This window comes from Plutella xylostella, chromosome 12, assembly GCF_932276165.1.
Source record: "Plutella xylostella chromosome 12, ilPluXylo3.1, whole genome shotgun sequence".
Lineage (NCBI taxonomy): Eukaryota > Metazoa > Arthropoda > Insecta > Lepidoptera > Plutellidae > Plutella > Plutella xylostella.
The window spans coordinates 9505158-9523240 of record NC_063992.1 but is presented as its reverse complement, the minus strand read 5'-3'; the positions used below and the strand labels follow the sequence as shown (position 1 = coordinate 9523240).

Sequence of the window (18083 nt, the reverse complement as noted above, 5' to 3'; positions counted from 1 at the left end):
TTGAATTCAAAAAAACTGTACTGAGATTACTCGAATTTAGACAATTTTACCCTACGAAAGAAAATACAATTGGTTTTTGAGGCATATAAATAAAAAAGTGTAAGACAGAAAAGTGTACTTTAATTAAAAGTAGAAATACTAAGTCCTCCATCAATAATATATTATTTACATAATTTAAAATATTTATTACAAATTATAAATACATGTTACGGAATGTTCAGTCAAAATGTAAACATTTTTAATTTATTTTTTGTTTTAATAATTATGTGCCTTCAAATATTCGTACGAACAACATTACGTAACATAAAAACGACAAATATCACAATTATTATTTATAGTAAAATAATAATATTTGTATAGTTAAATACACTTAGTTAGGGACAAACGTTTCTAAAAACAATTTTACTAATACAATGCATAAATTTAATGGGGTATAAAAGGATACCAAGGGAAAATCATTTACAATTTTGCATCTACAATCACAAAAACTACATTGGACGATTGAAAAAATATATTGGTGTCAATTTTGAATTGCTCATTTGCGGAAACAATTCTAGTAAGAAAAAAAAAGTTTCATGTTTTTTTTTTTATTATTCACTTTTGAGAAAATCGTTTCTATTAACATTGCCATCCCATAATAGGTCGACCGCGTCAATCCGTTAGAGTTCGACTGGATGATGCAAAAGGTTTAAACTCAACGACTGGAGAGGTGTACAGTGTTTCACGCGCATATTTGACCGCCACTGATTTAGGTACGGGCGAGCAGTCATCAGATGGCGTATTAGGTGGCGCTTCTAAGCAAGGGCATCGATAAACTGCATGAGTGATCACTGATCAGATATCTGCATAGGATACTGTACTATTAACACCTACTGTAACTTGGCCAATGTTGATCAAAACCAACATTTCTCTGCAGGGATTGAATCAAAATTCGGCCTTCCCCGCACCACCCTACCTTACTTTCAGACTTGACACGGCCGATTACCCTATAATACTAATCAATATTATTATAATAACTTACATTACAAATACTGTGCGTCTAAACATTACTATGTGACACGACGAGCCACGACAGTATGAAGTAGAACAGGCATATGGGGTACACCGCCAAAGCCTTCTTGCCCGATGGTTGACTGTCGCCGAGGAATTTCGTAGCCGCTGAAAGTGAGAAAAAAAGGTATGCTAGATTGTATGGACTGTTTTAGATAGCATTGTAGCTAAACGAGATACAAATTTTATCTGAAGAGATTTTATTTATGAGTAAATACATATTATATTTCATGGTATTTAAAATTATTGCTAACCCTTGCCGTAGGCTCTGGCTGGATAAGTAAGGCAGATATCATCTGTTATGGCTTTCTCGTGACTAGCCCCAGACAATTGTCTTTTCGCCCTTTGTACATAATTATATAATTATTTATATACAAAAAGCTAAATATGTGTGCATTTTTACACGTCATGCATCTTTGCATTCACTTCAGACCTAGGAGCAAATAGGTTGTAAAAACCTGAAGACTTGGAGCCTACAATAAAAACTTCAGTTCCCCCTAACTTCATACCGCAAAAGCATATTTGACTACTTACCAAAAGTAGCCCAGACGAAGCCGAGCATCGATATGACGAGCCTCAGGAAGAACAGGAACTTGTTCTGCTCCGCGAACAGGATGACGCGACACGCCACCAACGCCAGCCCGATGGGCAGCAGGCAGTAGCCCAGCACGCACACTGACTGGAAGAACGAGCTGGAACAGGCCAAACCATAAAAAGTATTGCCACCGTAAAAAAAATAATGAATTGTGAAAAAAAATACGATTTCTGTTATGCAAGAACACATTGTTGTGATGCGAATGGGGCTCTTTTAGTCATCAAACCATCAATGTTTAAATGAAATAATACTCTCACTATTTTATTAGCCTTTGTAACATTAGAAATATTTTTCTCAAAAGAATTAAATTACTTAATTAATTAATTTACTTTCGTAAGCTTCAGGAGCTTTGAAACATATTTTAAATAGCTGTTCCCGCGCGCTTCGCTTCGCTTTAAAAAGTTTTCCCGTGGGAATTCCGGGATAAAAAGTAGCCTATGTTCTTTGCCAGGGTCTAGACTGTATGTATACCAAATTTCATTCAAATCCGTTCAGTAGTTTTGGCGTGAAAGAGTAACAGACAGACAGACAGAAAGACAGACACAGTTACTTTCGCATTTATAATATTAGTTAGGATTAGGATTAAACGATTGCGTTGAACTTACCTGAGATATAGACAGATTATACTAGTCTTATAGCACCACATTGATAGGTAACTACTGTTTCAGAATAATATAGGTAGATATCACCAATAATCTAAATCGTTTTCAGATTCACAAGCACTTACATGTTTCCCCCAAGCAGCTTTGAGTTCAATGTGACTACAGCGGCTCCAATCCAGACCAGTACAAACACCTCCGCGAACTCCGGGCCCCCGTCGTTGGAGTTGTCTGCCCGCTCCGCCGAGCCCTGCAGGATCGTTGCCATGAATGTGCACAGCAGCAGCGGACCCCATAGATCCCCTGGAAAGTTATGAGACAACTTGAATTATTTCCAATATTTTGGTATAGCTTTAATGAGACAACTTGAACTATTTCCAATATTTTGGTATGTACTTTATTTTAGGAAAAGGTTAAGGTTATGACATAATTATTATTATGATATAGAAAGGCACATGGTATAACTGATGTAACCCTGTGAACCTTCATTCACTCCACACTCTTCTATCATGCAATCTAGACTCAAGATTTTTAGTCTACCACAGGTAGGTATGTAGTGTAAATACTTAAAGCATAATTTTCGCATTACACTAGGTCATAATGTTCTAAACAAGAGCCTAGATTTCAACTAGCTAAGGTGTAATGAATATAAGAAATGAAGTTTAACTTACATTCTTTTAATAGACTAGTTTTCTCTCTGGGAAGAAGGACATGGTAGAACTTGTTGCCAACTGCTCTTAGATCCCTTAACTGCAAAAAAAAACAATTATATCATTATATTTATTTTTTAATACAGATCATGTAAGTTACAAGAATGCTACTGCCTATGAGCCATTTATTCCCAGGTCTTGGTTGAATTGCTGCCTACTTCAATCCAGTAAAGCATATTCAATGGGTATATGTTACATTTGGCGCAGCAATCTTTGTAACTGTTAGTTAGATTATCCAATTTGTCTATTTGTTGGTAACTTTACTAGTACTTCTTACTAGTTACATGTTGCAACATACAAAGGTTTCCTTGATGGGCTCATCCAATGTGTTGAACTCCATGCTGTCCCCGGAGGGCACACCCCTAGAGGGGACATTCATCTCGCCCTCTATCACACCTACATCACCAGCAGGGTACATCTGTAATATAAAATAGAGGTAATTACAAGATTGGATCTAGAGTGGGATGAAATTATAATGAACAAATGTATAAATGTTGTATATTCTCATTCTACATAAGGTGACATGATCTTGTACTATAAAGTAAAAAGTACACCGGAATCGTCATAAATAAAAGGTGGTAACAAATCCAATAGCGAATTATGGTATTTCACGAATTATTTTTAAACCTGTGAAAGGAAGATATACTCACATCAAACTTTTGATCGAAGGACGTCATTTTTTATATACAGTTTGAGCTATTTACCGTGATAAAATAGACTGAAAACCAATTATTACAATAAAAATATATTTTTTCAACAACAACACATCATTTTCAGAAAATTTGACATTTGTTTGACAGCTGACGTTGACGTTTACATGATTTTTTTTTTCCAATGTTACCAGATTTCGGTTATTTACCTAGTTAAGGCTGTCTACAAAGAAACGATTTTTATATTTATGAAATGAATGAATGAACGAAACAAAAATGTAATCTGTGAAAAATTACATGATAAAAAAAACTGTTCTATTCGTCTATGGTTGATCGTATTTTGTTTTGCCGATTTTGCATTGTTTTTGAATATTTTCAATAGATTGTAGATTATAAGCAATTACGACAATTTAAATAGCGTTATGTGTCCTTTCAACGTACAGCAACATGAAAGTAACTATTAAAAGTATGTACCACAGCCAATTCTCATTCTAAATACAAATATTATTATGTGTAACCTAGAATTTTCTTTCATTGATTATTGTCTTCAGGCTGGACTGGCGTGGCTACTTGGCGATGGATAGCCAATGACGATAACTGCGGCATTTGTCGGATGCCCTTCGACAGTTGCTGCCCCGACTGCAAGTTGCCTGGCGACGACTGCCCACTGGTGTGGGGCGAGTGTTCCCACTGCTTTCACATCCATTGTATTGTGAAGTGGCTCCATTCACAGCCCCAGCAGCAGTGCCCTATGTGCCGGCAGGACTGGAAATTTAATAACAAGTAGTTGACTCAGGTCAGTAATTTGTTTTTTCTTCTGTTTTCCCAGTAATTCTATGGGTAACTGTATGCATGCAAAATCAATATTACTGGTGTGCTATCACAACTATGCAGTTTCTCTGGTTGGAACAAGCATGTAGTGCAATTCTGAGTTGTTATCAAAGCAAAATAGTTGGTGAAGTGCTATGGTTAATCCTAAATGAGCCAAAGGACCAACACCCAACAGTAATGAACAAAAATAGCTTTTACTTAAAACAAATATGTTTTGTTGTTTTGGAATAGTCCAAATATTAGGACTGAAGTAGGTACAATCTATTTTTTTACCTACGCCAGCTCAGAATTTATGTTAGTTGAAGTTGAAATTATTTCTTGTAATTTCTTGTAGTAAGTCGTTCATACAACACAATCATTGTCTGTTTGTGGCAATAAACTATTTTTCTTTCTTTTCTTAAAAAAAAAAATCATTCTCTTTGGATTCACATTCAGATTATAGTGCCACAAACTTATCTGTTCCGGTGAGAGCGAACTAAATTGGTCCATATAATCTATGTCATGTCAATATGAAATTCATTAGTAAGTAATGAGGTATGGACCAATTTAGTTCGCTCTCACCGGAACAGATAAGTTTGTGGCACTATAACTAATTTGATATTTATTATCTACCCTTTGTCACTGGTTTATATTTTAGATATTTGGAAATGATTTGAACATGTACAATTATACATGTCATGTTAGTAAATATTACTACATATCACACACAGTCTCAAAATGAATTCACTGACACAGTTAGCTACTGCATATACTAGCCTAGTCTAGACTGATAGAATGTGTAATTGTGTATATTTCATGAAGTGCTGTCATGTACATATTGGTTTGAGTATGGGCATCCTGCCTGGGTACCTGCTATTGATTTAACTTGAATTTAAACACTGGTTGTAATGATTCGGTGCCCACTGCACATTTTTTTTTTCTTATCAATGACATATTGTCTGTATATTTAGTTTTTATGACTATATTGAACTTTCATATATTGCAATACACTTACCTAAGTACCTACCTACCATCACCTGGCCCTGAATAATATTGATGGAGAAATGATGCAATTAAAGTTAACATGCAAACAATATGAATAATTTTGTACTGTGTGGGATTAGAAAACAATAATAATGATTGTTTTCTTACTTTACCACAATCTAGACATAAATTTGACCAATACATCGAAAAGTAGAAAGTTCCATCCGCCAACAACATGCAAAATCGCGTGTGCCTCAACTTTAGCCGCCATTGTTATTGTTGCATTTACTCTCATAGTAAACAATGGGGAACAGGTCAGCTCATTGTTTGGGGTCCGTGTCGCCGCGGCCGGTACAGTCGCCGCAATAATAAAACACGTTGTGTGGTTGTGTGTCGGCGTGCGGCCGGCGGTGCCCGAGCCGTGACTCGTGACGCCGCCAGTCCGCAGCGCGCGCTCGCGGGGACGCCCGCGTCACTCTCGCTCGCGACCACAACGAACACGCTCCGTACTATACCGTCCTCCTTATAGTATCCCGAGAGGCTGTTCCCACCCAGCAGCGGCATGCTGATGGTACAGAGCAATGCCCAGCTCCCCATGAAACCCACCAAAGTGAAGGGCCCGCCGCCCGTGCCGCCGCGGCCCAACCAGAGCGTGGTGGCCGAGGCGCTGGCCAAGACGCGCAAGGCCGTCGCCGACTCCAGGGCCCACCTGAAGTCACCCAGCAGCTCGAAGGAGAAACACTTCGTCAAGTCCAAAACGTTGGAGAAGTCCTCGTCGCTAGACAAGCCCAGTGTCACGCCGAAGCAAAACGGACTAGCGCGGGTCAAGTCCTTCATCCGGGACGTCATCAGCGACCGGAGCTCCTCCTCCGATGAGAGGAAATCTAGTGGAACCAACTCGCGGAGAAGTTCTAGTGACAGTAGCTCGATACCCACTTCCTCTTCTGTGAAAAAATCTAACGAATCTCTTAACTCTAAAGCCGTGAAAACATGTAAACAAATATTAGTGCGTTCGCTCTCTACTTCGAACAAATTGGAACAAGATAGCAAGTGTAAAGTTATTAAATCGTCCAGTTTTGCCGATAAAACTATACCAATCAGGAAAGCTCCTCCGCCGCCGCCATCACCAAAACCTAAGTTAAAACCAATAAAGCCTTTGCCGTTAAGACGAAACACATTAGAGAATAAAGTATCCCCTAAGTCCTCGCCAGAATTAAGTGCATATTCATCGCCGATAGATGCCAAGCCACCGAAGACGCCCGTTGCCGACGCCCCCTACGCAACTGTCGCGGAAATACAGGACTTCGACGACCGACTGAGAAACAGCCCGAGCCGGCAGGATGTGAACACAAGCGACCCTCCCGCTAAGAACGGAACCACTACAAAGCCGGCCGCACACATCAATAACAATAACAATTCCTTAGAACGAAAAACCTCGCGTGTCACTGAAATGCTCATTTCTGAAATACTAGCCAGCAGGAACAATAACAATAAGAATGAAGCTAACGCAGTAATTGACAAAGGGAAGAGCAAGGAATTTAATGGTGATGGGCATCTTGAGTCAGATATGCCTAAAGATATGAATAATCATGAAATGTTGATTTATGAGCTTCAAAATATGCGATCTCAATCTAATGTCCCGCAGACCATGGAGTCTCGAGAGTCCGTGGAGAAGAGCGACACGGACAGATGTGAGGACGAGGAGGATTCGGAGCCGAATTACGCGCAGTCCTCGGAGTCTGGAGCCAACACTGACGATAGCGGCGACCAAGCGTACGCTTACATCTTAGACGATGGCCTCAAATCAAGGTACAACACACGGTCTTATCAACACAAACTGTGACTAGAATGGTTTTTGAAACAACGCCAGATTTATGTTTTACTCGCCAAGCGGGTTTTGAGAACAAACGTCGTTTTGTAGGTCGTAGCCGTTAACACGTTTTTACATATATTTCAAAACAAACATTTTCGTAAATTTGCATAAAACTCAATGAGCATATTCTTAAGCCACATTGTGTGCGTAATTATTGAAATTGCCATCAAGATGTTCGACAGGTCATCCTAATCCGTGTGTGTTGTCGCCAGGTTGCGTAAACAGTTCCGCGCGATCAGTACGATGTCTCTCCAGGGGCTCCCCCCGCTGCCCAAGAGCCTCAGCGGCTTCGCGGACTGCATGCAGACGGAGTCTCCGCAGTCCCCCGCAGACACCCCCGACAAACCCCCCACTGACCTGGACGGCCAGCTCACGTATCTGAAGAAAGAAATGGTGAGTTACCCCAGAATGGAATAGAATATCATTTACTTAAGGGCCCGTACAGGGTGACGTGCCGCGCCAATTTTGGGTTTTCAATGCTCTTCACACAGCACACGCAGTGACACGCACACATGTAAGTTTGCACAGTGGGTCGATAAACTTTTACTCGCCAACTTTATTGACAATTATGTTCAAGTACATTTTGGGTGATTTTAGGGTAAGTAAGTATAATTCTTACTTACACTGGTAGGCACCAGGAAAGAGTAGAAATTAATAGGGGTGCCACTTTACTCTATACTCGGAACCCGATTAGCTTTCTCAAACAAATGTGGTATTTACTTGTAGAAAGGTAACTACAAGTATTAAAGTGTAGATAATAAGTTTCGAGCATCCTCCAGCCAACTGAACCCCGACGACAAAGCAAAGTAAATACATAGTGTCGCAAAAGGGCTATACTAAGCCAAAAGGGGATGACTCAAGGAGTCATTCTGGACAACTTTTGTTCTACGAGATTTGCAAATTCGCGAAAAAAAAAATTCGTTTTCCATGGTAAAAAGACACAGTCATGTCCAACAAAGTTTCTATTTTGATGTATGAGGTATTGTTAGAAGCGTATTGATGGCGCGATGGTTATAGGCTATGTGACGTTCCATTAAAATGTACATAGCGCCCTCTAGAGGACATAACGTGATGATCGAAAAAATAATAATTCAACTTTGCCGTGTAAGGTATCAAATGAAAGGGCTTGATTTTCACATTACAAAAATATGCATATTGAAGGTATTTAAATAACAACACCAAAATTATTGAAATAAAGAAATAAATCATGAACTACTGACGTAAAATTTCATAAAATAAAAACAACTAAAAAGTTACAAATAAAAAAATACAATTATAAACAAACGAAAAACCCGACTGTACGCTAAAAACATGAAAACAAGTCCCAATGTTAATGGAAAGTATCGCAGGCGGGGAACAACTTGACCGCCACTCAAGGCCGTTTTCTAAGTAACATTCAGCTAAATGGTGAACCCTCTGCTGGTCCCCGCCTACGATACTTTCCATTAACATTGGGACTTGTCAAGAAAACTCAACAGGGGTTTCCATACTAAAGTGAACAGGACTGAAAACCATCACACTTTTTACCTTTAAATTGCGCTAATTTTGTTAGTTTTTCTGTTGAATTTTGTCCACCTTTTCTGATTGTTTTGGCCATATCTTCGTGATACCTAAATCGATTTGATATTGAAATATCTCATTTGAAAGCTTATAAGTTGACAATGTTTTTAAGCTGAAGTGCACAAAAAATTGTTGTATGAAATTCTTTTTTAATTTAACTTATTTCTTTTTAGGTTTTGAATATTTTTAAAAAATGTTTATCTATTTTGAGGTATTGTGTCTAATTTAAGTCAAATAATGCACATTTGATTATTTTAATAAGTTTATTAAGATGTTACTAATTCAAAACAAACAAAAAAAGTATTGAAATATGGCTAGTTTTTTTATTTTCGGTTTTAAACATGAAATTTTGGCAAAAATTCAAAAAATCTTTAAATATTAAATATGTATCTTAGAAATGGTTAAGTTTCGGATAATGCATTATAGGGTATAATCGACTGGAAATGCCTTCCTCTATCACCTCCTGAAAGGATCAGGTCTACTTACCAATAACCCTGTATACCGCTTTTTCAATACCTTTAAGTACATTTTTTGGTAGCAGCATAATATTTTTACTTAATTTTAGGGTTTCGAACGTCAAAGAAAAAAAGCAACCGTTATAGGATCTCTTTGTTGTCCGTCTGTCTGACTGACTGTCTGTCACCGCCCTTTTTCTCAGAAACGGGTAAAGATATCAAGCTCATATTTCGCATAGATGGGGAGTACCCCAAAAAAAATATTATGGTAGGTACTCCCTGTCCCACACAAGTAAATTGGGGCTTATATTTTTTCCAGTTATTTTGATGTGTATCCTTTTTTTTCTTTGTTGTTTTGTATAAGTATGTGTTTCTTTTCTTTAAATCTGTATTTTTTTTGTTGTTGCTGTCTATGTGTCGAATAAATATATCTTTATCTTCAAATCACGCCATCTATCGTTTGTTTTTTTTGTGGCTACTGTCTATAGAAGAAATTCCGTCATTGACAATTTTACGTTACGAATTTATTTTTATTTATATTTTTACATTTTCGTGGAGAACCAACAGCATTTTGTTAATAAATAATTATTACTTATGAACACATAACAACTTGATGCCATTAACAGAATGAACTTAGTAAACCCAGTAAACCTAACACATCCAGAGGAAAAATAAAATCTCTTTCTCTCTCTCTGAAAAACATACTTAATAGCCTAAACTCGATGCTTTTAGCTATTAACATCTTTGAAATAAAATTGAGCCACCACCGTGTTACTGCCCTCATCAGATCCTCACGAGACCATACCTCAACCAGCACCAAGAGACTGTATTTTTGATCCCTAACCTAATGTTCGTGCGTATTGTCATCACTTAGATCCATTCGCTATATTCCTGCTCCTCATCAGACCTTTACGAGACTGTAATGTCAATTTAATGTATTGAATATACTGGAAGAATTTAGCTTCCTCAATTTCAAATCAAATTATGTTGGTGTCATAAAAGTTGAAAAAGTGCAATGACAACCAATGTGCAGTGATTTTGTATCTGTACACGATAAGATCGCGAGCTGTCAGTGCTGCCTAAACCGACGTGACCCTTCTTTGGAGGCCAGCGGCCAACTGAGTCAAACGTCACTTGTGTTTATGATTTTATAACACAGAAAGCCGCCATAGATATTTGTATGAAGATTTGAGGGAAAAAAATTGCTCAAGTTTGGGATTAATTTACACAAAATAAGTGTGTGTTTATTAAAAAACAAGGTATTTAGCGCCTAGTCCAAGCCTTTAACTTTATAATATGATAAAAATCATATGAAAATTCTTAATAATTACGACAAAGTTGTTACAATACGGGAGTGTGATTTTCTGGTTTTTCGTCATATTCTGAATTTTATTTACAGTTATCCATAATCATTTACTTGAATTCGAATCATTCAGCACCTAGCTGGACTCTTCGGCTACCTGTGTGATTTTTTTCAAGGTTGTAGAGCATCGTTTACTACATAATTCTATGACAATGCCAACCCTCGATTCCCCCTTGCAGACCCTTAACGTAACATTTTTCATTATTGATTGTCAAAATTATGACCACCATTTAACAAATTTCACAAATCTCCCTTTTAAAAACTCTTTTGCAAGATATATTATGTGCATCGATCGATAGGGCTACGTGGTAGGCAGTTATTGTTTAATAATCTAGGTTTAACGAAGTAGTGTAAAGTGCCAATAAGTTCCGCGTAGTAGCGCGATAATTAAATATGATTATGTACTAGCTCTGCATACATAGTTGGTAGCCGGTTATGGCTTTATTGTGAAGGTCGGTATTTATCAGTGTGCACAGCTGCAAATCACGATACACTAGAATAATTAAAGTAGATATAAGTAATGTATTTTGCATGTAAGGCATTCTACATGCAACGTGGTAGGTGTTGTATTACCTTGGTACTGGTACTAAAAAGTATGTCAAAATTCTTGTCCATATTTTATGTTAAAACTGCACGTGACAACGCGTTAATATATGACCACAAACTCTGCTTTGGTGTTGGGCTGTTTCCTTTGACTTTCTGTTCCCAACTGTTTTATATGTGTAAACAAAAAGGGGATGGCTTCTGCCTTCCTGTTCAACATAGTTTTATGGACTTTAAAATATCTTACATCTGACTTTAACAGCGAAATGAAATTACTGCAGTATAAACTTTCATAGAAAAAACCATAACTAAACGAATGGCTGTACATTTATATTTAAAAACTATCTTACGGAGTATGATACTATTACGGTATTGCCCGTCCAGATGTACTCCATACCTTTGCAGTTAATCGACTATTTGGCCTAAATCTGTTCTTATGTTTACTCTTTTATTCGCGTGGGTTACGAAACCCGAAGTACCCGTCATCGGCCCTTTTCATTCCTAATGTTCCAATAGAACACATCTCTGATATTAAACAGTGCTTGAAATGAAAATATGCGCCGCACCCTTCGTCCTACTTTAGCGTAGCGGAGAGCGGTATCAACTCTCACTGACTCCTCATTGCTCGTCACACTTGCATGTGCTCTATCGTACCTCTATTACGAGGCTATCGTTGCACTGCAGAGTAATATATCATTATCTGTGGTAGTTCTTTTTGTTGTGACTATCCATTACTGCTTCGTCATTGAATGCAAATCACTGAGTGCAAGCCCCTACTTCGTAAAACAATCAGAGTTTACTTGCGTCATTCATACTTCAGATACATAACCGCATACCATAGTGGACTACGCAGCAGGATCCTATGATGTTAAATAGAATATTGCATTTGAATAAAAAATCTATATACATATTTCGTAAAACTGAAATGAAAATCACATATACATAGTTGCGCTACAGTCAATACTTTCCTCCATTAATGCAATCGGCATTGAAACATATCGACACGCATAGTCCCAATCTAAGATCACTCGCTCTTTCAATTTATATTTTGCATTATTTCTTCACAATAACAGAAAACTAATCTCTATGCAGGCCATTATTAAACGAATGTAACCTTGAGGTTTACAGCGTTGCATAAATATCCCATTACTTCTCTCTTACTATTGCAAGACGCTGGGGACAATAGTATTCTCGTGATTTACTAGCCACCGTGCTAATCAAGCTTATTCTCTTTGTTTACTAACTTTATAAACCTCTAATTCATTAATAGTCAGTTGACGCACTTAATTATACTGCAAACAAGCTTAGTTACTTAATAATAACAACATAAGAATCCGGTTTGATACCAATAGGTTTTCCATTTTGGTTGTCCGATGTGGTAACCGGTAACGCCGCTTGCATCGGCTAAGATCTTTATATTTGCATCGGCATTAGCGGTGGTAATATCTAATGGAACGAGATTTTTGTCACCTCCCCACCGGCCGTCTCCGGCCACTTTCTCGCCGTCTCCTGCGAGTACTTACGCACTTCCCTTCCCACAGTGTTCATTTGCGAAAGCCGAAAGGGGTGATACGCGCGCAGTTATGCAAATCATCACAGAGTGTGAGGTTTCTTCGACGTCCGTCCGTCGTACTTGTGCGGCTTTTTACAACCGATCGCAGATTGATTGGTCACGAAGCGTGGAAATTCTGTATGCTCGGCTGGATGTTTAGCGTCTATTAACACATCAGCACGGGACAGATGAGTCCCTATTACTATTATTATCCAACATCGAGTCAGATATAGGACGGTTTTTTTCGACAGTGTCGTTGACACATCGAGAATGCAGCTGGATTCAGGTCGATCTATCCGCCGGGTTGTCCCGTGTCTCCCTGTCAGCAATTAACCCTATTGTCGCGTGAGTCGCGTGCCGCACGTCCGGGTTGGCAGCCGAGGCCCAGGACTCACCCACTAAATGCAGAATGTCAGCAAGTGCTCTGGAGAGATCACTATTAATAGCCGCAGCGACACCCGGGTGGTTGCGTCACAGTTAACAAGAAAGCTAAATATAACCATAAAATCTTTTAAGGCGTGTTCATTTTCAGCTTGATTGAGAATCCATGTCCGACGGCTTCGCGGTTAATTGAAAACGATGCTTCCAAATAGGTGTCGGTTGTTATAGGGATTGTTGTTTGCGTAATAAAGATGTGCGGCCAAATTGGTGTTTGGTAGATTTTACCGTTTACGTCACTGTTAACGGGTCGAAAATATAATTGAAAGCTAATACTTTTGCTTTCCGATCTGTCAGTAAAGACGTGATAGTGCGCAGAACTAATTTTACGCGATAAAAATACAGCTACGTTGAAGCAGTAACACTAACAATCAAGTTGAATGTTATTAACCTTCCCCATGTGTTGGTATTGTCTAAAGATAGTGCTTTTTATCGCACTATCAAAGTATTGATCTGCGGAAATTGGTGATTACGTCTCCTCGTAAAGTTGGGTTTTCAACGTAACGACTGCACCGTGAGGTTTCTTTACATGGGTACGACGTTACATTATGTTGACTATAAATAAATGCATCATAAAAATTTAGGTATAAAATTACATCTATTATTCAATAAAACAGTAGAACCACTTGATTTTTCTTCCTACTTTACTATAAAAAAAGACTAATGTTTGTTCTTGTCATACAACTTCAGACATGATTTGTTCAACTGCTTAGTTCCAAACACCATTTGTAGACCCTCTCATTTAGTCCACCAACTTTTCTTTCGAAAGATGTCTGTGTTTATTTATCGAACAGCTATAACATAACGAAAATAATATTAAAAATACACTATAAAAATATTTACCGCTATTATATGTATAATCTGAAACGTCATGAAGATGGCATAATGATGGCAATAATGTAATTAACTTTAATTTACAAACTACCGATATCATACTCTACTACATAAGTACTGGAAGAGAAAAGGTCATCAAACTCCACGTAGCACCATGTCACAGGGACTGCCGTCAGCCCATCAATTATCACATTAATCGTCATCAAACGCTGCTATAATTGGATCCCTTTCTCGACCTAATTCTGCAAATACTACCGCGTCTGCAATCTGCATCGATAGCCTGTGCTAAGTGTTCCCAATCCGATTAATCGACTCGTATTTCTTTGAACACTTCTTTTCACACAATGTCTCAAAGTGAGCAACTATTTCTTTGTAATTTAGTTAAAATTTCTAGTTATAGCCTGTTGAATAAGTGGATAAATTATGTGTGATAAAATCTAACTCGTCTAACATCATAACACATCAAAATAATTTCAGGTACGAGGGCTACACCGAAAAGATCGGGAATAGAATACTTAGGAATAAATTAGAGTGAAACCTTTTTGGTGTATCAAATGTAGTGTTTTTTCAAACATAATTCCATTTTCGAATTTTAAAAAAAGTAAAAAATAAAAGAGTATTGACCATTTCAATTTGACAAGTCGGTGTAAAAAATGAAGCTTACGCGGGAACATTTCCTTGCAATAATTTTTCACAACTTTCGTCGAGGTTTATCTCAAGAACAATGTCTCGCCGAGCTTGTTTCTATTTATAAACTTGAAGCACCAAGTAAAACGACTATATATCGTTGGTATTCTGAGTTTCGCCGTGGACGTTCCTCTCTTACCACAGTCCCTTCTACTGGTCGGCCAAAAACAGCGGTAACACAAGATAACATCGATGCTGTACGCCAGTTAATAAAAGAAGATAGACATGTGACATACGAGCAGATTCGGGCTTCTCTCAGCATTGGTATGACAGCCATTCAAACCATTTTACATGAAGAACTGGGTGTCAAGAAGTTAGTTTCGCGCTGGGTGCCCCACCGTTTGACCGAGGAACAAAAGTCGGCTCGTGTTAATTGGTGTCGATCTGCTCTGCAACGGTTCAATGGAGGCAGTTCAAATGCTGTCTACAATATCGTCTCTGGTGATGAATCGTGGATTTATTCATATGAGCCCGAAAGAAAACATCAATCGGCAGTTTGGGTCTTCGAAGGTGAGGTCAAGCCAACAAAAGTTATTCGCTCACGCAGCGTGTCGAAAAAAATGGTCGCTTCGTTTGTATCGAAAACTGGCCATGTGGCTACGATTCCATTACAAGAACAAAGGACGGTTACTGCTGATTGGTAAACAACAGTTTGTTTGCCGGAAGTCGTAAGAGAACTTCGTAAAAGTAACCCGAATCGTCGTATAATCCTTCACCACGATAATGCAAGCTCTCATACCGCTCGCAAAACAAGAACGTTTTTAAATATGGAAAACGTGGAGTTGATGGACCATCCTCCGTATAGCCCTGATCTGAGCCCCAATGATTATTTTACATTCCCAAGAATTAAAGATATGCTACGTGGTCAACGGTTTAGCGGCCCAGAAGAGGCGGTCGAAGCTTACAAATCAGCTGTTTTGACAGTATCCACTTCAGACTGGAATTACTGTTTCAATGATTGGTTTAATCGAATGAAAAAGTGCATTGAATGTCACGGAGACTACTTTGAAAAACAATAAAAGTAAATAATATTATGATATCTTTGTACTTTTTTCTATTCCCGATCATTTCGGTATCGCCCTCGTTGTGAGAGTCAGTCTCAATGAATTTTATAATACAAAGAATGTAGATAGACATAAAAACACAATGAAATATGTACCTAATATCGACAGCGGTAGTAACTTAAAAATATTTTATCATATTATCATCAAAATCATAATATCCATTGTTCATTAAGTATTTAAATTATCTGCAATACCCATGTGTTGGGTAACGGCATTCTTAACCAAATTTTGAACTATAGACTTTACTTCAACTTTTACCATAATCGCTTGAATAGATTTCTCGTGTTTCCACATGTTACGTTCCGTTTACGTAACTATAATAATCAATGTTACATCTAACACCATATATCACTGTTGGAAAATGCTGTACTGCCAGGATTTGCACTGCACGGTTCAAAAACACAGTTACTTTTGGTCTGATATTTACCGTCGTCATTAGAGAGACTGTTTTGTCTTTTGTAACATGACGGAACAAATTACGTATTGCAACTCTGCTATTTAGATGTTATCTTTGTATTTATCACATAAAACAATGCCTTACTATCTTTTTTCAAATCATCATCATCCTCCTTCTTTCATGTGCAGTTGTAAGCATTATTAGATAAATAGTTTTTCAACTATTCATGTTTGTAGTCATTGCATTTTTTTCCATTGTTTCCTTCCCTCTAAACTTATGACGTTCCTTTTTTACGTGCTAGTGTAAGATTGAATCCGAGAAAAGACGCAAGTGTGTAAAACCACAACCGTTGTGAAATGTTAACCGCAACCGCACAAGCATATCGAGCGAAATAAATATCGTGTGATTCCGAAGAATCGGATCAGAAAAGCCCTATGCGCTCACTTCGTCCGTATTATTCGATTACAAGTAGTGCGGTACATAATTATGTCAATAGTGTACACAGCATAGAATAACTAAGTACTAAAGAATGACAATCTCCTTAGCCCGGTTGTAACTAGATAGTTTAGTTTTGAATCATCCGTAAGATGTCGTTAGTGGTAGAATTTTGTCGAAATCTTAAATTATTGCATAATCCATTTTGAAAGAAGACGTTGCGAGTTTACTTGCTAACGTAGTAGTACTAACAAATAATCACTAGATGGCAATAGTGAGCGCCATTAGTTGGGAACGTGTGATGTTTTCCTATAAGTACCTACTATTAATAAAAAACTTACTAATAAAAAAAATACGCTCTTTTCAATAAAGATTTTTATATTATTGAACACTATTTTCCTTCCTATTATATTAGTAAAAAGTTACTTAGTCAATTGAAGGGATTTAGTAGAAGGAACGACTACAATTCCCGCTTAGAATATTTTAAAATGGTATCGTTAGAAAATCGTAGGCAGCTAATGGATCAAATTTTCCTTTGGAAAATCATCAACCACCAAATATGTAGTCCCGAAGCGCTCGCAAGAATATCTCTTTCCGTCCCGAGATCAAACCGTCGCCTTCCTCATACGTCAACTTTCTACATACCTGTACTAAAAGCAAATACCACCCGAAACTCCCCTGTATACCGTATGTTAATGGGGTACAATAGAATAAACGCTAGACTTCACGAAAAAAATAAAGATATTGACGTTTATCATGACTCTCTCGGCTCATATAGGAATAAAGTACTGGACGCCCTACATTTAGGTTAATTAGGTTTAGGTTTTTATTATATCTACTCATAGTTGCATGTTAGTTTAAGTAAGCTGTTGTAAGTTGTAAATACAAAAATGTTGTGTTCACCTATAATTGGGGTACATACGTGAACAATTATTGTATAAAATAATATTAAAACCTTTATGTATGATATCCTGTTGGTGTAACCTTATATATAAATAAATAAATAAATAAATTGAAATGGAAACAATGAATATAATATATAAAATTACAAAAGGAACAAACAGCTTAAAACAGAACGTAATAATGTTCGATGATTCGCAAAATTCGTGAGTCTGTTGCATTTAAGCCTCACTCTAAGCTACGAATTCTACAACATAAATAAAAAATAAATATTTATTAAAATATATCCATAGTTTATTTTCCCATTTTATTTCCTTTATTTTCCCAAAGTAAGTATTTAGTTAGTGTAAAACGTTTTCTCCCAAAACCAGAATTTCATTCAGAAAAGTAGGTACTTACCTATTGTCAGTCGCGAGCTGCAGTATATCTCTGTCGCACCCGTGCCCGGGGCATGAGAGTACAAGCGATAGCAAATGTTTTCTTAAATACCTAACTATTTCGCTAAAATCGCAAAGGTATGTATACTCTCCTCTTAAGAAGGTACCTACTCGTTATTCTATGGTAATGAATAAGTAATATTTTCA

The 18083-nt window shown here is 37.5% G+C and overlaps 2 protein-coding genes across 3 annotated transcripts in view; one reads left to right on the top strand and one right to left on the bottom strand.

Moving 5' to 3' along the window:
* Positions 1–103: 103 nt before the first annotated feature.
* Positions 104–3753, bottom strand: LOC105384688 (protein YIPF6). Its single transcript, XM_048624502.1, has 6 exons — positions 3605–3753; positions 3253–3372; positions 2916–2994; positions 2373–2547; positions 1585–1742; positions 104–1158 (listed from the first exon to the last, which is right to left on the bottom strand). Exons 1-6 carry the CDS (start codon positions 3629–3631, stop codon positions 1040–1042), a joined length of 678 nt encoding a protein of 225 aa, XP_048480459.1. The 5' UTR covers positions 3632–3753; the 3' UTR covers positions 104–1039.
* Positions 3754–3993: 240 nt separating this feature from the next.
* The window catches only part of LOC105388288 (anaphase-promoting complex subunit 11), a 30344-nt gene continuing 16254 nt past the window's right edge, over positions 3994–18083 (top strand). Inside the window, exons 1-3 of one of the 2 annotated variants that reach the window (XM_038119184.2) lie at positions 3994–4070; positions 4156–4400; positions 7484–7621. In XM_038119184.2, the coding sequence (XP_037975112.1) occupies positions 4052–4070; positions 4156–4391 (255 nt within the window). In that variant the 5' untranslated portion in view covers positions 3994–4051 and the 3' untranslated portion in view covers positions 4392–4400; positions 7484–7621. Of the gene's footprint in view, positions 4071–4155; positions 4401–5792; positions 7208–7483; positions 7665–18083 lie in introns of those variants that run through there. The other variant, XM_038119182.2, reaches the window with a different exon arrangement.